Below are 22,808 nucleotides of genomic sequence, written 5' to 3'. Positions count from 1 at the left end.
GCGCCGCCCAATCAGCGAGCAGAAGGCGGGCGCTGCGGGGGGCGCCACCAATCAGCGGCGAGGGCGGCCCTGAGAGTCGATGGCGGAGCACGTCAGCATCTGGCTCCCCGGCAACCCGGCCAATGGGGACCGAAGCCGCCGGAGGGGGCGGAGCCAGGATTGCGGCCGATTGCATCATTTAAAGGGCCAGGGCCAGGCGGGAGCCACGTGGGCGGGGCGGCAAGGGGGCGGAGCCACGGCCAGTTCCTGGGGGCGGGGCTGGACTGGGCTGGGCGCGGGTGGCTGTAGGGCGGGGAGGGAGCTGAGCCGAGCCGAGCCCCCGGCACCCCCCCCCCCCCGGCACCGTGCCACGTGCCGGGCCAGCCCGCCCGCCGCGGAGCCCCGTCTACACCAGCTTCGCCCTTCCCGGGCTCTGTCTGCGCGGGGGGTCCTCAGGCCGCCGGGCCGGGAGCAGGGCGAGGCCCCCGGGGCGGAGGGGAGCCAGGCGCGGGGAGGCGCAGTGAGCTGGCTGAGGTCACAGGGCGGCCTAGGAGCAGGGTTTCCCCAGCCCGGCTGCCCCCAGCCGCTGGGGCCTCGCCCGCTGTCCTGGGCAAAGCCAGGCTCTCGCAAGGCGCCCGGGCCCGTCTCTGTTTGCTCCATCAGGGCAGCGGTTGAGCTCAGGCCCCAGGGCCAGCGGGGCTGCGGGTGAAGCTTCCAGGCGTGGGGGCCTGCGGCCTTCTCAGAAGTGGCAGCCGGGCTGTGGCGCGCCCTGGTACCGGAAAGCCCACCTCCTTGCCCTTGGGAATGGCTCGTTTCCCCCTAAGCAAACAACAGAATTAGCCATTTCTCAAAACAACTGGGAGGCTGCTAGCCATGGCCTCTGTGGAGGAGGCTGCAGCCTGCCAAATGGGCTGCCGCTGTTGTCGGTGGGTTGGCCTGAATCCGCCTGGGGGGTGGGTGCATTCGTGTCTGCAGCACTGTGCATCAGCTGGGCAGCTGCTGCCGCAGTGAGGCAAAAAGCCAGGGACAGCTTCAGTATCTGGGCAGGTTTTCCTCTCCCTCCCCAGCATTTATGGGACTTCAGTTCTGCAAGAGGTCAGGCCACCAGCTGGGCTTTTGTATCAATAATTGACATGGGGAATCACAAAGCGCTGGCCTGACTGGGTCCAAAGAGCAAAAAGAAACTGAGCCAACACCTTGCAGTGGCATATCAACAACCTGAAAGCAGCCCCAGCCTCCCTGCAGACTAGATGCATCAACAGAAGCCTAAAGCCGAGCCACCACAGGGGCCGATCTGACCCTCCTATGCCTCCGAAAGGCCTGTGGCCTTTGCCCGGCTTGGCTCTGTCCCTGGCCTCAGCAGCCCGGCAGCACTTTAACAGCGGCTGCGTAGGGACCGGGACCAGCGGCCACTTCTTACTGGTGCGCCGGCCTGGCCCACTTTCACCCCTGCTCATGGGGCTAAAGAGAGCAGTGTAGACATTCAGGTTCAGGCTGACACCAGGGCTCCAAGACTCTCCCCCCTTGCCAGGTTTCAGAGCCGGGGCTGGAGCAGGAGTGTCTGCATGGCCATTTTTAGCCCCCGAGTCAGTTGCCCTGGGCTCTGAGACTCGCTGCTGCGGGGATTGCAGTGTAGATGTCCCCTGGGGGACCTGAAGGGAGACATGGACCTGCAGGAGGGAAGGGAGGGAGGCAAGAGGAGTAACTTTGTGCCCCAGCACAGGGAGGGTGCTCCGGGGGCCGCTTGGGGAAAGCACAGAGAGCGCTGCAGGGAAAGCAGAGGCTGGTATTGTCGGCAGAACAGAGGGCATGGTGCTTGCTGCTGGCCACTCTCCCTGGCCCGGGGGGACTAATACCTTGCCTGAGTCTCCTTCAGGCCGCTCCCTTGGGGCACAGTTTAATAATTCAGACAAAAACCTCCCAGAGTAACAAGCCTGTTCCCCAGGCCAGCTGCAGGGGCTGGATGCCCTATACTCTGCACCTTCCGCCCACTCCACGGCACAGCCAGCCTCCCTCCTGCAGCGCTCAGCTGGGCTGGGACTGATAACTGAACAGGGCTGGCTGGCCCTTAAAGGGACAGAGCACCCTGCTGCCAGCCCCAGACAGGATGGGGGCACAAAGCAAGCTGTGGGGGTGGAGGTACGCAGGGCTCGCCCTTGGGCACCACCACTTAAGCCAGATCGGCATGGCTATGTCAGTGGGGTTGTGACACTCCAGCCAAGTACCTTATATATCAGAGGGATAAATACCGGAGAGGGAGAGGAATTATTTAAGCTCAGTACCAATGTGGACACAAGAACAAATGGATATAAACTGGCCACCAGGAAATTTAGGCTAGAAATTAGACGAAGGTTTCTAATCATCAGAAGAGTGAAGTTTTGGAATAGCCTTCCAAGGAAATCAGTGGGGGCAAAAGATCTATCTGGCTTTAAGATTAAACTCGATAAGTTTATGGAGGAGATGGTATGATGGGATAACATGGTTTTGGTAATTAAATATTCATGGTAAATAGGCCCAATGGCCTGTGATGGGATATTAGATGGGGTGGGATCTGAGTTACCCAGGAAAGAATTTTCTGTAGTATCTGGCTGATGAATCTTGCCCATATGCTCAGGGTTTAGCTGATTGCCATATTTGGGGTCGGGAAGGAATTTTCCTCCAGGGCAGATAGGAAGAGGCCCTGGAGGTTTTTCGCCTTCCTCTGTAGCATGGGGCGTGGGTCACTTGTTGGAGGATTCTCTGCGCCTGGAAATCTTTAAACTACGATTTGAAGACTTCAATAGCTCAGACATAGGTGAAAGGTTTTTCGCAGGAGTGGAGGGTGAAATTCTGTGGCCTCCGTTGTGCAGGAGGTCGGACTAGACGATCATAATGGTCCCTTCTGAGCTAAATGTCTATGAAACACAGCTGTGCTGGCAAATCCCCAGTGTAGATGCAGCTATGCCCGCAGAAGAAGGCTTGGGTGGGCTTAGCCCAGGGGGTTCGGAGAGGAGGTGGTGCTGTGCTGACACAACTCCTTCATCAGCGTCTGTGTGGTGTAGACAAGGCCTTAGGTCTAGAGCAAAGGACACCTCTCACTGGCCCAGAATGGCACAGGCCTGGGTAGGTGCCCGATACAAGACTCAGGCTAGGACTCACAGCCATGCTAGCCTCTCTGTGGCTAAATAAATACAAAGCAAATAATACTAGAACATGTTGTGGGGTGAAGGGGAGGAGTCAGTGTTCGTGGCCTCAATGACTTCCTGTGGCAGGGAGTTCCACAGTGTAATATGGGTGTGTGGAAAGATATTTTCTTTGATCAGATTTTAATCTCCCACCCGTTCATTTCATTGAACGTCCCCTTGTTTGTGTGGTAGGAGCCAGGGAGGACAGAAGTGTCCAGGGTCTGTTCTCTAGACAAGGCCGTAGGGTATAGACTTCCAGCATGTCCCATCTTACTCACCTTTCCAAGGGAGCCATCCTAGTTTTGGCACTCTCTCTTCACGGGGAGGTTTTCCAGCCACCTGATCGTTCTCATCACCCTTCTCTGAGCCCCTCTAGCTCTGCGCTATCCATGGGAGATGGGCTACCAGCCTGCGGACAGTGGGGTGGCCCGAGGGGGGTACTGATTTACATTAAGGCAGGAGAATATTTCCATATTCCGTACGTCCCCTGACATCGAGTTAGCATCTGTGCCCGCAGCTGCACCTGGAGCAGAGGTCTCCGTTGAGTTCCCCCCGGCGCTGGCCAGGCTCCGTGGCTGAGCTGATGCAGTTAGCAGGGTGTGCTGGAGTTTGAGTTTCCCTTCCGAGGTGCAGTGCTTTGCAATGATCAACACTGAGCTTCCCCTGCCATCCTGGTGCCCATTCACCACGTTTGTTGAGGTCTCACTGAAGTTCCTCACAGGAGTCGCTGGGCCCGACTCACCTAAATAACTTGGACATTTAACACTGCACATTTTGCTCCCTGTATTGAACAGGGGGCTTGCTGTTCACCTAGTGCCAGGATGGAAACTGGCCAGGTGCGTGGTCGCCCAGTGGGGACAATCCCATCGGCTCTGTTCCAAGCTGTGATCAGCAGCGCAGCCGAAGGACACGCCCCGAGGTTACTGCTTAGCATCTTGCCGGGCCTTACAGGGATAACAACTCGATAGGGCTCTGTCGCGGGAGAGTGCAATCAGAGAGATGATGAAACGGCTCAGGGGGGATTGCGCTGTGGGGGGACACTGCTGTGTTGAGCAGGGGGTGCTCACAGCCATGGGCGGCTGCTGGGGAAGGAGACAGGGCGTTCATGGAGGGGTGTGAAGTAGAGAAAGTGCGTAGCAGGCGGGAGGGGGAGATGGCTCCAAGCACGGGGCCCAGAGCTGAGAGCAGAGTGGATGGTGTGCCTGGGGCAGAGGTTGGGCCAGGCCAGTGAAGGGTGTGGGGCAGTGGGATCCGGTGAAAGATGCCCGAGGAGAGGTTTGGGGAGCTGGGTGATGAGAATAGAGGATGTGGACAGCAGAGCAGAGGGTTGCAGCAGGGAGGGTTACAGAGAGCTGGACAAGCTAGCCATGGCTGTTAACACCTGGCTTGGCTTTCCAGCCAGAGCCCTGCAAGGAGCCATTCAGCTCCCCTTGCTGCGCCCAATGCACTTGAGAGCAGCAGCCATGAACCCCACACCATGCTGACACTCTGCTCCTTGGGCAGGGCTTGCTCTCTAGCCTGGCCTTAGCTGGTCTGGTGCAGGCTTTCTGTCCATTCTGACAGCACCAGCTCAGACACTGCAGACAGATCTGTGGGCTCTTTAAGTGCCAGGGAGCCCCCCCTTCTCCATTAGAGGAGGTTTGTTAAGGAGGACCAGGGTCTTATGCATCCCCATTTCGCCCCAATAACATGCTACTGTCACCCTGAGCCTCGGGTGTACTAGCAAGTTGGATCACGTTACCTGGCCTGTTTTTTTAAGTACCTCAGAAGCAGGAAACCTGCCAAACAATCCGTGGGGCCACCGGACCATTGAGGTGCTAAAGGAGCACTCAAAGAAGACAAGGGGATTGCAGAGAAATGAAATGAATTCTTTGCATCAGTCTTCACTGCAGAGGGTCTGAGGGAGATTCCCACACCTAAGCCATTGTTTTCAGGTGACAAAACCAAGGAACTGTCCCAGATTAAGGTGCAATAAAGGAGGTTAATTTATCAGTTTGTTTCAAACTGATAAATTAAACAGTAATAAGTCACCAGGCCCAGATGGTATCACCCCAGAGTTCTGAAGGAGCCCAAATGTGAAATTGCAGAACTGCTAACTGTGGGCTGTAACCGATTACTTAAATCGGTCTCTGAACCAGATGATAGGAGGCTAGCTAACGTGATGCCGATTTTTTCCAGAGGTGATCCCAGCAATTACAGGCCAGTAAGCCTGACTTCGGTACCAGGCAAACGGGTTGAAACGATAGTAAAGAACAGAATGATCAGACACAGAGATGAACATAATTTGTTGAGGAAGAATCAACATGGTTTCTGTAAAGGGAAATCCTGCCTCACCAATCTACTAGAATTCTTTGAGGGGGTCAACAAGCATGTGGACAAGGGGGATCCAGTGTACTTAGATGGTCAGAAAGCCTTTAACAGGATCCCTCACCAAAGGCTCTTAAGCAAAGTAAGCAAAGTCAAGGGGTAAGAGGGAAGGTACCTCTCATGGATTGGTAACTGGTTAAAAGATAGGAAACAAAGGGTAGGAATACATGGTCAGTTGTCCGAATGGAGAGAGGTAAATAGTGGTGTCCCCCAGGGATCTGTACTGGGGCCAGTCCTATTCAACATATTCATAAATGATCTGGAAAAAAGGGGTAAACAGTGAGGTGGCAAAGTTTGCAGATGATACAAAACTACTTAAGATAGTTAAGACCCAGGCAGACTGCAAAGAGCTACAAAAGGATCTCTCAAAACTGGGTGACTGGGCAACAAAATGGCAGATGAAATTCAGTGTTGATAAATGCAAAGTGATGCACATTGGAAAACATCATCCCAACTCTACATATACAAGGATGGGGTCTGAATTAGCTGTTACCACTCAGGAAAGAGATTTTTGATTTTAAAACATAGTTTGATTTGCCCCCGTCACAGTCCAGTCCAACAGCCCGGGCAGCCCTTACGGCCCAGCAGTCCAGGCAGCAGGTGGCTCACAGGAAGGCTGTTCGGTTGCAGCGGCTTCTAACGTGGGCTTGAGCCAGAAGTGCCAGCCAGGCTCACCCTTGTGTTTCACAGAACTAGGACTCCAGCCTTAAACCTTGGTGGAACGGCAACAGCCAAGAAGGAATGGACCCCACTGGCTGGAGTAAGAGCTAGATCCACACCCCCATCCAAGCCAACGGCCTCGCCGCATTGCCCTCTGCTCCCAGTAACTTTCCGGTTTGTATTATGGTACTGCCTCAGCGCTCCAGCCACAGGCCGGCCTGTTGTGCCAGGCGCTGGACAGACAGACCCACAGGCCGGCCCCTCCCTGGGGAATCATTTCTGACTGGGCAGTGAAGACAGACTGACGTCCTTCTACCCCCTGTGACGTACCAGGGTACAGCTAGTTTAAGGAGCAGCAGTGCAACTCTTGTCCTGGGGTGCCTTACGATGCCTGGCTGAAGCAGCTCCCACCTGGGCCACTCACAAACAGTCCTCCAGCATGCAAGCCACGCCCTGAGTGTCTATGTGTAACTTCAGGCTGCCAGCTCCACCCTGGCTCTCACCAGCCTGGATTATACTGCAGGGTCACCCCCAACACACCCCCAGTCTTAGATTTCCCCCCAGACCTCTATGTCCTGTACTGCCCTGCCCTCCCCGGGACACATTATAAGTCTGTTGTCTCTTTTATAGAAATAACCTGTGCAAAACTTACCACCCCAAATGGAGTTTCCCAAACACTTCAGTGTAAATACACTGGATTCAATTAAACAATAAACCAAGTTTATTAACTACGCGGAGAGAGATTGTCACTGAGTACAAGCCATGAAGCGTAAAAGTCAGAAATGGTTACAAGAAAATCAAGTTAAAATGCTACCGGTGCCTAACAAACGATATCAGAGTTGAGAACGTTTCTCACCACATCATCTCAGCATCTTACTGACCAAACCCACTCACTCAAGAGACCTTCTCCCAGAATCCAGTAAAGGCTTCCTCTGTTGCTTCAGGTGCAGAGACTCAATGGGCCTGGTGTGTGTGACACACACACACACACATGCTGGGCACCAGGAGACAAGAAGTTGATGCTGAAGGATGGTCCCTGCTGCTTTTTTCTCACCTGTTTGAGCTTCCTTTGTCTCCCCTTCCTGCTGGATGACTCTGTGTATTGCTTAAAATGCAAATCAAGCAGAGAAGACATGCCTTTGTTTGAGCCAGACCTGCCTGCAAGCCTCGGGTTGGGATGTGCTCATCACACCATACAGTGGAATCTTATTATTTCACATACAACATTGCCACACATATTTCATCAGGACAACGTGGGCGAGCAAATGATGAGTTTTCGCACGACACCTCCCAAGACACACCTTGTACAAATATCACTGCAATAGTGCATAGGGTTCGACTCGGGTACATTCTGTCACCCACACTGTCAGCGTGGGACTTGCCCACAGAACTGGCCCCGTCTGTGACCCTTGGCCAGCACGGGGGGGTCCCTTCGACGTTCTCTGGGGGATAACAGGTGTAAGGACAATGCAGAGGTGACAAAGCTGGTTCTCAGAGTGCTGCCAGGCCAAGGGGCAGGGGCAGCCCCATGCAGGGCCCCATGCAGCCTGACCCCTGCCCAGACTAGGGGAAATAGCTCTGAAGAGGACGCAGCATGGGTGAGAAGGCAAGCAAAACCGCCTCCAAGGATTTCCAGGGCCCCCACCAAGCAGATATCCACTGAGGTGCCCAGGGCCGTCCGCAGACATCAAGCCTCCAGTGTGTGACTCAGAGCCCAGCCTTGCCCATGCCGGTCTGTGAATACCGTCCACAGACAGAACCCTCCCGTCCCTACCGAGCACGGGCGGGATCAGCCCAGAACGTCCGGCATCGTCCAGCTGCCGCAGCAGGCCAGCTGGGAACCAGCCAGCTGCACAGAGCACAGCGCCGGCCCAGCCCAGACACGGGGGCTAATCACGAGCCGCCTCGGGGCACCTGAGCAGCCCAGCATGTGACAGGGGCAGGGTTAGGGCTCAGGCTGCCCCTTCTCATCGACATTGCCTGGAGGGGACCCACTGGCCTCCCTGCCAACCTCTGCCCCCTCATCTCCATCACCCCCACCTCGTGACCCCCCCTCCGCCCCACTCACCTCCATCACCCCCGCCCCATGACCCCCCTGCGCCTCACTCACCTGCATCACCCCTGCCCTGTGACCCCCCTCACCTCCATCACCCCTGCCCCATGACCCCCCCGCCCCACTCACCTCCATCATCCCAGCCTCGTGACCCCCCTCACCTCCATCACCCCCACTGCATCACCCCCCCTGCTCCACTCACCTCCATCACCCCTGCTCCATGCCCCCCCGCGCCCCACTCACCTCCATCACCCCTGCTCCATGCCCCCCCGCGCCCCACTCACCTCCATCACCCCTCCCCTATGACCCCAGTCACCTCCATCACCCCACAACCCCCCCCACCTCGGCCCCACTCACCTCCATCCCCCCCACCCCACAACCCCCCCTCACCCCTGCCCCACTCACCTCCATCACCCCCGCCCTCACCCCACTCACCTTCACCCCCATCGCCCCCTAACCCCTCCCCCTGCTGAGGTTTAAGCCAGTTTGGCTCAGTGCCAGGAGCAGATCTGGAAGCTCCTCAATGGCCCAGGGTGCTGGGGGTGGGGGCCTGCTCCCCCCCCGGCGGCGGGGCCGGTTTCATGGTGTACTTGGTGCCGATGGTGCGCCCTGACACACACCGGTACTCCCCCAGCTCCGTCTTGGTCCGCTCGTTCTGGCTGATGGTGAGCTCCACCGGCACCGAGACAGTGGTCTCCTTGCTCACCACGTGGATGGTGAGCTGGGTGCGGGGCGGGATCTTGGCTGGCAGGAGCACCTCCACCCGATCCCGCCGGGTGCTGGACTCGCTGCGCCCCTTCTCCACGGTGAAGACGTTGGCGGCTTCCACGGCCAGCGTGAAGGAGAGCCCTACCCGCAGGCTGGTGGCGTTGCTGAAGCGGAAGCTCTGCAGCGTGGTGGTGACGTATTCCCGGCTGCTGCAGGTGGTGAACGTCTGCTCCAGGTCCGTGGCGTTCACCCCCACGATCTCGTCGATCAGCACATCCCGCTCGTCCTCCACCTTCCGCTGGCCCCACAGGATGCGGGCGGTGACGGCGGGGCGGCCGGGCACCAGTGGGCGCAGGTGGGACAGGCAGTTGTGGAAGCCAAGCTCCGGCTTGTAGTCGGGCAGGCGCTCGCCAGGCCAGGCGATGTGATACCAGCCCCCGCGGTCCGGGTGTTTGTACAGCAGCCAGACGCCGCGCTGCACCACATGGGAGGAGACCCGGTCATTGAAGTAGCCATAGGTGAGGTTGGTCTCTTCCGTCACCACCTTGCTCTGGCCCGCGTAGTCGGGCTCCTCGTACAGGGTGATCTGCGGGTCGGCCAGGTCGTGGGGCACCAGCCGCAGCGCGGAGAAAGCCTTGTTCTTCTCCACCGTCCGGTACTCGCCTTCCTCCAGGGCGTAGGCGTCGCCCTCGTACTTGGGGGCCGTGTAGGCGATCCACGGCTGCCCCACCACCCGCAGCGAGCAGATGCAGTCCCCGAAGTCCAGCTCGTGCAGGTCTGGCACGTCGGACGTGAACTCTCGGCTCAGCCCCTCGAAGTCGGTGCGCTCATAGACGATGATCTTGTTGATGCCGGGCTGCATGGGGTGCCGCAGCTCGGCCTGGCCGGGCGAGTCCCGCTGCACGTCGGAGAGCTGAATGCTGGGCAGGGCCATCGCCGGCGCAGGGAGACGCTCTGCCGGGAGGAAGGTGCAAAACGTCACCCGCTGCCTCAGCGAGCCTGGGAGGGGGTTTCCTCCCTGGCGCAGCCCTGTACCACCCCCACCACTGCACCCCACCCCCTGGGCTGCACGTGCCCTGCCTGCCCCCCATGGCAGCCTGCAGCCAGTGGGCAGGAATCTGGCAGGGTCCCCATGGCTCTAACTCACCCCCAGGCTCTGGGCTGGACACAGCAGTCCCAGGGCAGGTTCTGGGGCTGGCTCTGGACAGGTCAGACCGAGCCCTTCTGGCCTCACAGCCTGGGACTCGCTATGTTACTGCAAGGGTTGAACAACTGGAGGGCGAGTCCCTGAGCGCCAGGCTCCCCAGGGCCTCGCGAGCTCCGGCAGCGTCACCTCCACTGTGCTCGGCTGGGGTCACTGGGGTTCTCCCGCTGCCGGGCGCTTGGCCCCAGGGAGGTGCTGTGAAGGGGAAGGACAGCCTGTTCGGGGCTGGGCCCTGCACCCCACGCTCCCAGGGCGCTGGCCAGGCCAGGCGGGACTTACCCCAGCCAGGAGCTCCCAGCCCCTCCCATGGGACAGGAGGAATTACCAGATTGTGCGGTTAGCAAATGGGCCCCGAGACCCAGCCCAGGTGCCGCCCCCAGACTCCTGCTCAGCCCTGCCTCCAAACCCGCTCTTCCGGGGCACAGGCCTGGCAGCTGGCCGCAGCCCCTCTGGCTGCGCTGGGGCAAGGGGGCAGCCGGCTCCGGTCAGCTTGTCTCAACCTGGTCTCTGCAGCCACCCCAGTGCTGTCGCGTCTCTTCTGCAGCCCCCTCCCACCAGTGCCCGGGGGCAGGCGTGCTAGCCAGTTGCCCTGGGAGCCTCCGGCAGGCCAGGAGTGCTGCTGCCCCGAGCAGCCGGCCGCGAAGTAACGCAGGCCCTGCCATGGCTCGCTGCAGGGCTGCTCCCCGCAGCAGGTTCGTGGGGCTGCTCCCTTCTGCCATCGCTGAGTCCTCTCAAGGGAGCGGCCCCTGCAGCCCCTGCCAGCGCGCCGGGCCAGCGAGCTTCGGGCTGGCTGCAAGGACCTGGAGCCCCAGGACCCCTTGTGATTGTCCGGGCTGACTGGGCAGTGCCCTGAATTCAGTCCCCCCACCCCAAAGCAGCTCTGTTAAACCCAGGGGGGTGGAATTGTAGCATCTGTTGGCTGAGCTCATTGCACACACCTGAGACTCCCTGCATCTGTCCATCTCCCTCCCCCAGCTCCCAGGCTGCCCCTTCTCCCCCCAGCCCACATGTGGGGGGGAAGACAGGCACCCCCTTTCCCCTCCATGGAGCAGGCTTTGTGGCGGGACACAAGGAAGTCTCCTCTTCCCCTCTGCCGTGAGTGCAGCTGGCTGGGTGTTTGCCCACGGCTCCCAGCACCAGCAGGGGCCACTTCCCTTCGGGGCGGGTGGGGCCGGGCAGGGGACTGTTCTGCTGCAAGGTGGGTGCCAGGTGCCCTGGAGAGCTGCCAGCAGGGCCATCCCCCGCCCCGGCGAGTGTTCCCCAGCTCAGCAGGGTTCTGCTCCCGGTGGCCAGCCCCTTCCCAGCCCCTTGGGAAGTGACTGGACGCCGCGGTTCAGAGAGACGCCCTCCAGGCTGCGCTGTGCCCTGGGACAGCCCTGAGCCAGCAGCTATCCAAGCCCCCCGCCAGCCCCAGCCTGACCGCGGGGGCGTAGACTTTCTGGGCCATGGCCTCTTGCTGGCTGACTCCCAGCCCCAGCCCCTGGCTCCGCTAACAGTGCCTGGCTCAGGTGGGACCCCCTGCCATGGGACAAACCCACAGCACAGAGACAGCTGCTGCCCCACAGAGGCTCCCAGGCCTTTTGCTTGACCCCCAGCCAGCCCTCGTACCTTGGGAGTTCGCAGCCCTTGCCTGTGAGAGCGAGCCAGCCTGGCCCAGCGAGTTGCAGCTCCCTCGTGCCCGCAGCCAGCCACCCGCTTCCGGGCCGTTTGAAGAGGGGTGGGAAGGGCTTTGATCTTGTCAGGACCTGAATCGAGGGCTGCTGACAACACCCCCACCCACGTGGCCCAGGGAGCTGCCAGCCACACCCTGGGGAGCAGGATGCACCACCCCTGAGCCCACTGGCCTCCCCCTGCACGGGGCCACTCATTCGCCTGGCCTGCCACCAGCCGGGCCAGAGCCTGGCACTTCGAGACGAGCCGGGCCCTTGTGCAACGCTGTGGTGACGCCAGCTTGAGGCTTGAGTCAGGGGACGCGGCTCAGTCACTAATTTAATGCTTGGCTTTGCAGCGCTTCCCACGCTCCTAGGGCGGGAGCCCGGCAGCCGGGAGGCAGGAATTAGCAGCTGCTGCAGAGAGAACCAAGAGCTAGGAGTGACTCTTCCAGGTGCCTCAGCAAGACGGGGGCCAAGGCCAGCCAGAGCCCTGGGGAGGCTGCAGCCACCAGCAGCGGCCCGGCCAGGCCGCCAGTCACCACCAGCAGCCACAAGCCGCATGGCTCACACACTCAGCCACCATGCTGAGCCGGGCTCTGCCACGCCCCTGGCACTGCTGGACCAGACTCCATGCACTGGGCAGGAGATCTCGGGTGCTGGGTGTCATGGGGTCCCCGGGCGATGCTCTGGAACTGCTCCCCATGAAGCCAGGCAGGACTCTGGGGAAGTCTCCTCTCTGTGAGCAGCCTGTCTGCAGGACACACAGCTCACCCGGCTTCCACCTTCCTGGGTCTGACCTCGGAGCATTCAGCCTCCTCTGCCCCACCATGCGCTTCCCACAGCCAGTCCGCCCAGGCGGGGTCCTGGGGCAGCCAGAGGGTCCTGCCCCCCAACTTCGCAGTCAGATGGGACTCTCCGCCAGCCGGGAAAACAGAAGGTTTATTAGACGACAGGAACATGGTCTAAAACAGAGCTTGTAGGTGCAGAGAACAGGACCCCTCAGCTGGGTCCACTGGGGGGGGGGGGGACGGACAGTGAGCCAGACAACCACGTCTGCCCTTCACTCCATGTCCCAGCCAGCCCCAAACTGAAACTCCCTCCAGCCCCTCCTCCTCTGGGCTTTGTCCCTGTCCCAGGCAAGGAGGTCACCGGATTCCTTTGTTCTCCAACCCTTTAGCTCTCACCTTGCAGGGGGGAAGGGCCCAGGCCATCAGCTGCCGGGAGACAGAGTGTCGGCCATTCTCTGTGTCCAGACCCCTGCACACACCTGCCCTCTAGGGCTCTGCAGTGATCATACACCCTTACCCCACCCCCTAGATACTTAAGAACTACACAGGGGAAACTGAGGCACCCCGACACTATTCAGAGGAAACATTAAGAACAGTCCCACTTTGTCACATCTCTCCCCTCTTCAAGATCGAACTGAGCAGGGTCACTTTAGCCGGTGACCTGGGGAAGTTCGAAGCCACCAACATTCCCATGGATGCCCCAGCATCTCTCCCATTCCTTGGTGGGAGTTACACCAGGCCCTTCCAGTTTCACGCCCTCCCTTAGGTCGGGGGTGGTCGATAGCACTCGCAGGCCGCATGTGGGAAGGTTTATGTGGCCCCGTGCCCTTTGGCCACCCCAAAACCCCAGGGGGTCATTCTGGGATTGGGTCTTCTCCCCAACAAGCTGGCCAAACACAGCCACTTGGTTATAGGACTGTTTAACTTTCTTAACAGCTTTCACTACATCTGAGATCTTTTCAAAGCTATCCACACTGGGTCTTTCAACAGGAAAGTCAGTGGATCCATTCACAACAGAAAATTTCTGGCTGTTAGGAACCAAAACTGTCTTGTTTACATCAATTTCACACCCTTCAGTTGCAGTAAACTGCTTGCAAAGACTCCATGAGGATTTCTTTCCCTGGGGCTTTTCTATGCAACAATTCACCCCTCACAGAAATTCTGCTCTTACCCTCTTTACCTAGGGCTTGCTCTAGAGGAACACTTTCCTGAGCAACAACAGACTCTTTCTGGGTCTCCCTTACATCCAGAATGACCTCTGGGCCATCCGGTGGATTCCTACACAATCCCCTTTCAGGCAAACTTACAGACTTCCTAGATAACAGGTCAGAAGCATTCTCCTTCCCTTTGCCACACACAAGCTCAGGAATCTTTTCCTTCTTGCTACAGGTTTCCACACCCTCAGTAGGTAACACAATCACATCACCTTCCTGCTCTCCTTGTGCCCTGGCTGGGATCTCACCCTGATTAGACAGAGTTGCTACACCCTTTCCCAGCCATACACTAGCAACAGGCAAAATACAAGCACCAGAATTGTCTGGTCTCTGGGATTTTACATAGACACTAACTGGATGTGACCTAGTTACAGGGCCATTCTCCCGAGCAGACACAAACTTAGGACCCTTCCCTTCCTGGGCTTTAGCTGAATCCAGAACCAACTCTGAGACAACTGCACAACCCTCAACCATCACAGGCTGAAAGGCCCCTGCTGTCTGCTCCACAGACCAAGAAGAGCCGGACACACCCTCTCCCTTCCCAGACACACAGCTTGGGACCTCTCTCCCCTTGTCCCAGCACACAAGGCTGGTCACAGACAACTGCTTGGAGATCAGGGTAGCTCCCTCCATAGGCAAGTCAATACCCCTGACAGAGACAGACACATTTCCTTCCAAAAAGAAAAGGAGTACTTGTGGCACCTTAGAGACTAACCAATTTATTTGAGCATGAGCTTTTGTGAGCTACAGCTCACTTCATCGGATGCGTCCGATGAAGTGAGCTGTAGCTCACAAAAGCTTATGCTCAGATAAATTGGTTAGTCTCTAAGGTGCCACAAGTCCTCCTTTTCTTTTTGCGAATACAGACTAACACGGCTGTTACTCTGAAACATTTCCTTCCCTGTCCCAATTCTCCACCCAGCTAACAGGTAAGGTCCAGGGACACTCATCTTCCACTCTCCTCGCCTTCCCATCCTGCTGACTAGACACAGCCATCAGCTCACAAGGCTGCCCAGGCTCATCCAAACTTTCCTTACCCAGCACCTTGCCACTCCCCACAGATCCCCTGCCCTGCTTGTGTCTCCCCCCATCAGCTGGGGTCTCAGCTCCCACTGTGCTCAGCGCTGCCCTTGCTGTCCCAGTGGGGTAGGCAGCGAGCTTGCTGCTTTCCTCAGTGCATCAGAGCCAGCCTGAGCCCCCTCTCCGGTGTGCAAGCGGGGCAGGGAGCCCCAGGGGTCTGGTCACAGGCAGGCAGGTAGCCTGAGCCCAGCAGCTCCTCCCTGCTGCCAGCCAGGTCATCTGCATTTTCACTGACCATTTCCCTCTCCACCGATTGGTTCCCTGGATTCAAATTCAAACCCTTGGCAGTTACCGGAGTAGGGCCTGGATCCTGTCCCAAAGAGACACAGTCACCCCACAACAGGGTCTCACAGCTGGTGTCCTGGAGCACCCCAACGGCCAGCCAGCCCCACCCCTCCTGGGTCTGCACAGGGATCTGGGCCATAGGCAGGGTGAGGGGCTTCATCCCTGGGACCCTCACCCAGCTCACACAGCCCCTCAGCCTCTGAGGCTGCACCACCCAGGGCCTGACACCAGTTCTCTCTGTCCCAGGATCTCGCCACCCCAGGAATGTCTCCCCATTGACCATCCCCTTCCGCTCCCACTGGGGGTCCGAGGGACCTGACCCCAGGAAACTCCACACAGACATATAGGTTGGGGTCAGGAGTGGGAGCCTGTCCACATCCCCAACCATCTGGCTGACGGAGTCTATGGCCTTGGGACCCAGCAAGGGAGCTAGACACCGGGGCTTTTCCGCAGGGTCCCCCTGGTTCAAATCTCCAGCCTGCTCAAAGGCAGTGAGGTGGGCACCCACATCCCCCCCTCCTTAACCAGGGGCAGCAATTTAGTCTCGAGGTTCCCTGCGGAACTGGCCCCCCAGGGTCTATTCCCACTCACCCCGGGGAGGTCCCCTAGGCCTCTCCGCTCCCCCACCGCCAGTTCATGCTGCTGCTTCTGCAGCTCTTTCTCGGGCTCTCGCTGTCTCTCACAGTCCTCTTGCTCTCTCAGACTCAGCTCCAATCCCGTCCGTCTCGATCCCCCGATGGGGAACCCGATCGTGAAGACCCCCGTCTGGTCGGGGACAGGAGTCTTGGCGATGCCTGGCTCCCGCTTCAGCTGCTCCCAGATCCTGCTATAGCCCCAGTTGGGGTCAGGAATCTGTTCCTTAGAGCAGTCATCCTCCTCCAGCTGCACGATTAACTCTGCTTTGGTGAACTTTCCAACGCTCAACCCTCTCTTTCTGCACAGGGTTACAATGTCCTTCTTAAGGAGACGGTGACAGGCCATCACTCCGCTCCTCCCAAGTTGTTGTGGACTCACAGGCCCGTGTGTTCTCAGCTCCCCACGGTTTCCAGGGAGAACCCCTAGCGTGCCAGCCCTTCTCGAGGTCACCACCTCTTTGCCAGGGTCGAGCAGCAGACTCCTCCGCCCCTTGGACTGCTCACTGCAATCCCCAGGGGGACCCCATTACTGCACAGTCCTTCTCGCTGGTCACACACTCCCAGGGGTTAACCGCCCCCCGAAACCGCTCCTTTCTGAGCCTTCAGCAGGCCTGGTCCTCGGCAATCCCCCTTCGTGTTACTGCTCCCCAGTCACTAACTGCAGGAAGCGCCATCCACGGGGTGCAGTACATCCCACCGCTGCCACCAGTTGTCACGGAGTCCCTGGGCGATGCTCTGGAACTGCTCCCCATGAAGCCAGTCAGGACTCTGGGGCAGTCTCCTTTCTGTGAGCAGCCTGTCTTCAGGACACACAGCTCACACAGCTTCCACCTTCCTGGGTCTGACCTCGGAGCATTCAGCATCCTCTGCCCCTCCGTGCGCTTCCCCCCAGCGAGTCCGCTCAGGTGGGGCTCCTAGGGAAGCCAGAGGGTCCTGCACCCCAACTTCGCAGTCAGACATGACTCTCAGCCAGCCAGTAAAACAGAAGGTTTATTAGACGACAGGAACATGGTCTAAAACAGAGCTTGCAGGTGCAGAGAACGGGACCCCTCAGCTGGGTCCATTTTGGGGGGTAGTGAGCCAGACAACCACGTCTGCACTTCACTCCATGTCCCAGCCAGCCCCAAACTGAAAACCCCCTCCAGCCCCTCCTCCTCTGGGCTTTGTTCCTTTCCCGGGCCAGGTGGTCACCTGATTCCTTTGTTCTCCAACCCTTCAGCTCTCACCTTGCAGGGGGGGAAGGGCCCAGGCCATCAGTTGCCAGGAAACAGGGTGTCGGCCATTCTCTGTGTCCAGACCCCTGCACACACCTGCCCTCTAGGGCTCTGCAATGATCATACACCCTTACTCCACCCCCTAGATACTTAAGAACTGCCTAGGGGAAACTGAGGCACCCCCACACTATTCAGAGGAAACATTAAGAACAGTCCCACTTCGTCACACCATCACCTTCCGCTCCCACTGGGGGTCCGAAGGGCCTGGCCCCAGGAAACTCCACACAGACATATAGGTTGGGGTCAGGAGTGGGAGCCTGTCCACATCCCCACCCATCTGGCTGACGGAGTCTATGGCCTTGGGACCTAGCAAGGGAGCTAGACACCGGGGCTTTTCCGCAGGGTCCCCCTGGTTCAAATCTCCAGCCTGCTCAAAGGCAGTGAGGTGGGCATCCACATCCCCCCTCTCCTTAACCAGGGGCAGCAATTTAGTCTCGAGGTTCCCTGCGGAACTGGCCCCCCAGGATCTATTCCCACTCACCCCGGGGAGGTCCCCTAGGCCTCTCCGCTCCCCCACCGCCAGTTCATGCTGCTGCTTCTGCAGCTCTTTCTCGGGCTCTCGCTGTCTCTCACAGTCCTCTTGCTCTCTCAGACTCAGCTCCAATCCCGTCCGTCTCGATCCCCCGATGGGGAACCCGATCGTGAAGACCCCCGTCTGGTCGGGGACAGGAGTCTTGGCGATGCCTGGCTCCCGCTTCAGCTGCTCCCAGATCCTGCTATAGCCCCAGTTGGGGTCAGGAATCTGTTCCTTAGAGCGGTCATCCTCCTCCAGCTGCACGATTAACTCTGCTTTGGTGAACTTTCCAATGTGTAACCCTCTCTTTCTGCACAGGGTTACAATGTCCTTCTTCAGCAGACGGTGACAGGCCATCACTCCGCTCTTCCCAGGTTGCTGTGGACTCACAGGCCTGTGTGCTCTCAGCTTCCCAGGGTCTCCAGGGAGAACCCCTAGCGTGCCAGCCCTTCTCGAGGTCACCACCTCTTTGCCAGGGTCGAGCTGCAGACTCCTCCGCCCCAGTCTCACCGCAGTCCCCAGGGGGACCCCATTACTGCACAGTCCTTCTCGCTGGTCACACACTCCCAGGGGTTAACCGCCCCCCGAAACTGCTCCCCTGAGCCTTCAGCACGCCTGGTCTTCGTCAATCCCCCTTCGGTTTACTGCTCCCCCGTCACTTACTGCAGGAAGCGCCATCCACTGAGTGCAATAGATCCCACCTCTACCACCAGTTGTCACGGAGTCCCCGGGCGATGCTCTGGAACTGCTCCCCATGAAGCCAGGCAGGACTCTGGGGGAGTCTCCTCTCTGGGAGCAGCCTGTCTGCAGGACACACAGCTCACCTGGCTTCCACCTTCCTGGGTCTGACCTCGGAGCATTCAGCATCCTCTGCTCTTCTGTGCGCTTCCCCCAGCGAGTCCGCCCAGGCGGGGTCCTGGGGAAGCCAGAGGGTCCTGCCCCCCAACTCCGCAGTCAGACGTGACTCTCAGCCAGCCAGTAAAACAGAAGGTTTATTAGACGACAGGAACATGGTCTAAAACAGAGCTTGTAGGTGCAGAGAACAGGACCCCTCAGCTGGGTTCATTTTGGGGGGCAGTGAGCCAGACAACCACATCTGCCCTTCACTCCATGTCCCAGCCAGCCCCAAACTGAAACTCCCTCCAGCCCCTCCTCCCCTGGGCTTTGTCCCTTTCCCAGGCCAGGAGGTCACCGGATTCCTTTGTTCTCCAACCCTTTAACTCTCACCTTGCAGGGGGGAAGGGCCCAGGCCATCAGGTGCCAGGAAAGAGGGTGTCGGCCATTCTCTGTGTCCAGACCCCTGCACACACCTGCCCTCCAGGGCTCTGCAATGATCATACACCCTTACCCCACCCCCTAGATACTTAAGAACTGCCTAGGGGAAACTGAGGCACCCCCCACACTATTCAGAGGAAACGTTAAGAACAGTCCCGCTTCATCACAATGGGAAACTGATGCACACACAAAAAGAACGGGAGGACTTGTGGCACCTTAGAGACTAACAAATTTATTTGAGCATAAGCTTTTGTGAGCTACAGCTCACTTCATCAGACACAGAGTCGTCATACAAAATATTATGAAAAACTCCCACTCCATCACATCTCTTCCCCCTTCGAGACTGAACTATGTGGGAGCCACTTCAGCCAGTGACCTGGGGATGTTCAGGGCCCCCTTTCTGTGATAAAGCATCAGCGAGACCATTGGCACTTCCATTAACATCGACCCCGGCCACATAATCCTGGAGAGTGTAAGGACGCTGCCTCTGGCGGACACAACTGAGAGGATCAATTCAGGACAAATTGCTGAGGGAGAGCGCCCCCTGCTGCCCGCTCCGTGCAGCACAGCGCCCCCTAGCACCGCCATGGGGCCAGCCCTGCCTGCCAGGGGAGAGCGCCCCCTGCTGCCCGCTCCCCGCAGTACAGCGCCCCCTAGCACCGCCATGGGGCCAGCCCTGCCTGCCAGGGGAGAGCGCCCCCTGCTGCCCCTGCCCCTCTCCCCGCAGCACAGCGCCCCCTAGCACCGCCATGGGGCCAGCCCTGCCTGCCAGGGGAGAGCGCCCCCTGCTGCCCCCGCCCCTCTCCCCGCAGCACAGCGCCCCCTAGCACCGCCATGGGGCCAGCCCTGCTAGCCAGGGGAGAGCGCCCCCTGCTGCCCACTCCCCGCAGCACAGCGCCCCCTAGCACCGCCATGGGGCCAGCCCTGCCTGCCAGGGGAGAGCGCCCCCTGCTGCCCGCTCCCCGCAGTACAGCGCCCCCTAGCACCGCCATGGGGCCAGCCCTGCCTGCCAGGGGAGAGCGCCCCCTGCTGCCCCCGCCCCTCTCCCCGCAGCACAGCGCCCCCTAGCACCGCCATGGGGCCAGCCCTGCTAGCCAGGGGAGAGCGCCCCCTGCTGCCCACTCCCCGCAGCACAGCGCCCCCTAGCACCGCCATGGGGCCAGCCCTGCCTGCCAGGGGAGAGCGCCCCCTGCTGCCCGCTCCGCGCAGCACAGCGCCCCCTAGCACCGCCATGGGGCCAGCCCTGCCTGCCAGGGGAGAGCGCCCCCTGCTGCCCGCTCCCCGCAGCACAGCGCCCCCTAGCACCGCCATGGGGCCAGCCCTGCCTGCCAGGGGAGAGCGCCCCCTGCTGCCCGCTCCCCGCAGCACAGCGCCCCCTAGCACCGCCATGGGGCCAGCCCTGCCTGCCAGGGGAGAGCGCCCCCTGCTGCCCCCGCCCCTCTCCCCGCAGCACAGCGCCCCCTAGCACCGCCATGGGGCCAGCCCTGCCTGCCAGGGGAGAGCGCCCCCTGCTGCCCCCGCCCCTCTCCCCGCAGCACAGCGCCCCCTAGCACCGCCATGGGGCCAGCCCTGCCTGCCAGGGGAGAGCGCCCCCTGCTGCCCGCTCCCCGCAGCACAGCGCCCCCTAGCACCGCCATGGGGCCAGCCCTGCCTGCCAGGGGAGAGCGCCCCCTGCTGCCCACTCCCCGCAGCACAGCGCCCCCTAGCACCGCCATGGGGCCAGCCCTGCCTGCCAGGGGAGAGCGCCCCCTGCTGCCCCGCTCCCCGCAACACAGCGCCCCCTAGCACCGCCATGGGGCCAGCCCTGCCTGCCAGGGGAGAGCGCCCCCTGCTGCCCACTCCCCGCAGCACAGCACCCCCTAGCACCGCCATGGGGCCAGCCCTGCCTGCCAGGGGAGAGCCCCCCTGCTGCCCACTCCCCGCAGCACAGCCCCCCCTAGCACCGCCATGGGGCCAGCCCTGCCTGCCAGGGGAGAGCGCCCCCTGCTGACTCCCGCTTCCTGCAGCACAGGCCCCCAGCATGGCAGTGGGGCCTCAGGCTCAGCGATGACTGCCAGGGACACCCCCTAATGGCTTCCACCATCTCCACTGCTCCCTGCAGCCCCCGGCTCTCCGTGGGTCTCCCATCGAAGGACTGGGGCAGCCTCGTGCTGCTGAGCTTGAGTCCTGAGCCCACCAGCCAGTGGGGCGTGGGGAAGACTGGTGTGGGGCTTAGGATCCAGGCCTAAGACGTGGCAGATGCTCCTGACTCCTGTGAGTGTGGGCCAGTCCCTTTGCCTCGCTGTGCCTCAGTTCCCCTCCCAGGGAACGGGTGGGAGGCCGCAGGCACTGCCGATTGCGAGGTGCTCCAAGATCAACTGACGAAAGGCGCTAAGTGGTCTCTGTGAGGATTAGAGCCACACGTGGGGCCAGCTTTGCAGGGGAGCTCAGAGCTGTGGGGTGCAAACCCTGCAAGGACCCAGGGACCCCCTTCTGCATGGGCCTACAGTGCATGGGGTACTGCTCGCTTCCCACACCAGGTGCCTGGGCAGCCCCCAGACCTGCCCGGCTGGGAGAAATACCCAGCTCTCCACCTCCTCCTGCCCCCCACATCTGCATTCTTGTGGCATAGGTAGGGGAAGCGCCAGGTGTTGCCCAGACCCATGGCAAGCCCATGCAGGACATGATGAAATCCAGCTGGTGGGTCCAGATCTCCCGCTCGGGGATGGGGATGTTCATGGGGCCCCACCAACGGGGTGGTGATGGCTCGCTCTCCCTTAGCAATTTGTCCTGAATTGACCCCTGGCTCAGTGCCCTGCGAGCACCCACTGCCCTGGGCAGGACCAAGTCCGGCAACCCCACCACCCCACCCCGTCCAGTGCCCGAATTCATACAGCAGCCCCACCCGCAGGGGATGCCCTGGGCACCATGGGTCCTGACCCCTCCCAGCTGGGGATGCCAGAGGCCAGCATGTGGCCAGCCCACAGGGGGGCTGGAGCAAACCTGGGCAGCAACCAGGGCCCCCTGCACTGACAGGCCCCCTTGGCAGGGAGCAGACCCGGCGTGGGGGCGATTTACACAGGGGGGCTCGGAAGGGACATCACAGCCCAGCCCGGCCCCCCCCCAGGTGACTTGGAGGGGGAGCCCCTTTTCCTGCCCTGTGCCCAGTGTGACTTGGCGAATCCCATGAGCCTCCACCTCAGGGCTGGTGAGGCGGAACCAGGCCCGAGGCCAGGGTGATGGGTGCCGGGCCAGGCCGTCCCTGCCCCGGGGCTGCTCGCAGGGTGCATAGCCCTTCCTGCCCCTGGCTGCTCATGGAAGGGGCCACAGCCCCTGACCTGGCCCTCGGCTCCTGCCCCCTTCCCCCAGCCCAAGCTGAGGGCTCCAAAACAATCCCCGAAGCACTCGAAGCGGAAGAACCTCTGGCGGCAGCTGGGGCTGGCCTGGCCCGGTCCACCCGTAGGGGTCTGGCGCCGTGCCCCACTGACAGAGCCCGGCTGGAGCCATCGCTGTGCCCGGGCCCCAAGACCCAGCGGCAGCTGTGAAAGTGTGGGGGGCAAGCACCCACTAGCCCAGCCCCCTCCTCCTGCCCTGCCCCCCCACTAGCCCAACCCCGGCCCCACTCCTCACACCCTGGAGCCCAGCACTGCCTACCCCTCTCCCCCAGCCAGGGCGCACTCCTGGCCTGCCCCACTATATCCCAGCCCAAGCCTTACTCTTCCTGCAAGCCTCCCGCCCCTATCCCAGCCCAAGCCCCACTCCTGCTGCTCTCCAGAGCCCGGGGAAAACGGTCCGCAGGGCTCTGCAGGGCTCCATCGCTGCGCCCACGCCCGGCCCTCTGCTGCCCGACTCGGGCCTGGCCCGTTGCAGTGCACGAGGGCGTTTCACTGCGATTCCGGGTTGGCAGAGGACCAGGGCAGCACCCCCCTTCGGCGGCCAGGGCCCAGCGCCCCACACATGGGCACCACAGCCCCAGG

At 60.6% G+C, this 22,808-nt stretch overlaps 1 protein-coding gene across 1 annotated transcript; it reads right to left on the bottom strand.

Moving 5' to 3' along the window:
* Window positions 1–8,703: 8,703 nt before the first annotated feature.
* On the bottom strand, window positions 8,704–9,880 carry LOC125639437 (epidermal differentiation-specific protein-like). Its single transcript, XM_048856481.2, has one exon. It carries the CDS (start codon window positions 9,863–9,865, stop codon window positions 8,744–8,746), a length of 1,122 nt encoding a protein of 373 aa, XP_048712438.1. The 5' UTR covers window positions 9,866–9,880; the 3' UTR covers window positions 8,704–8,743.
* Between the last annotated feature and the right edge of the window lie 12,928 nt (window positions 9,881–22,808).

The sequence above is a fragment of the Caretta caretta genome, chromosome 7 (assembly GCF_965140235.1).
Source record: "Caretta caretta isolate rCarCar2 chromosome 7, rCarCar1.hap1, whole genome shotgun sequence".
Taxonomy (NCBI): domain Eukaryota; kingdom Metazoa; phylum Chordata; order Testudines; family Cheloniidae; genus Caretta; species Caretta caretta.
The sequence above is the reverse complement of the archived record's forward strand: the minus strand, read 5'-3'. Positions and strand labels throughout refer to the sequence as shown.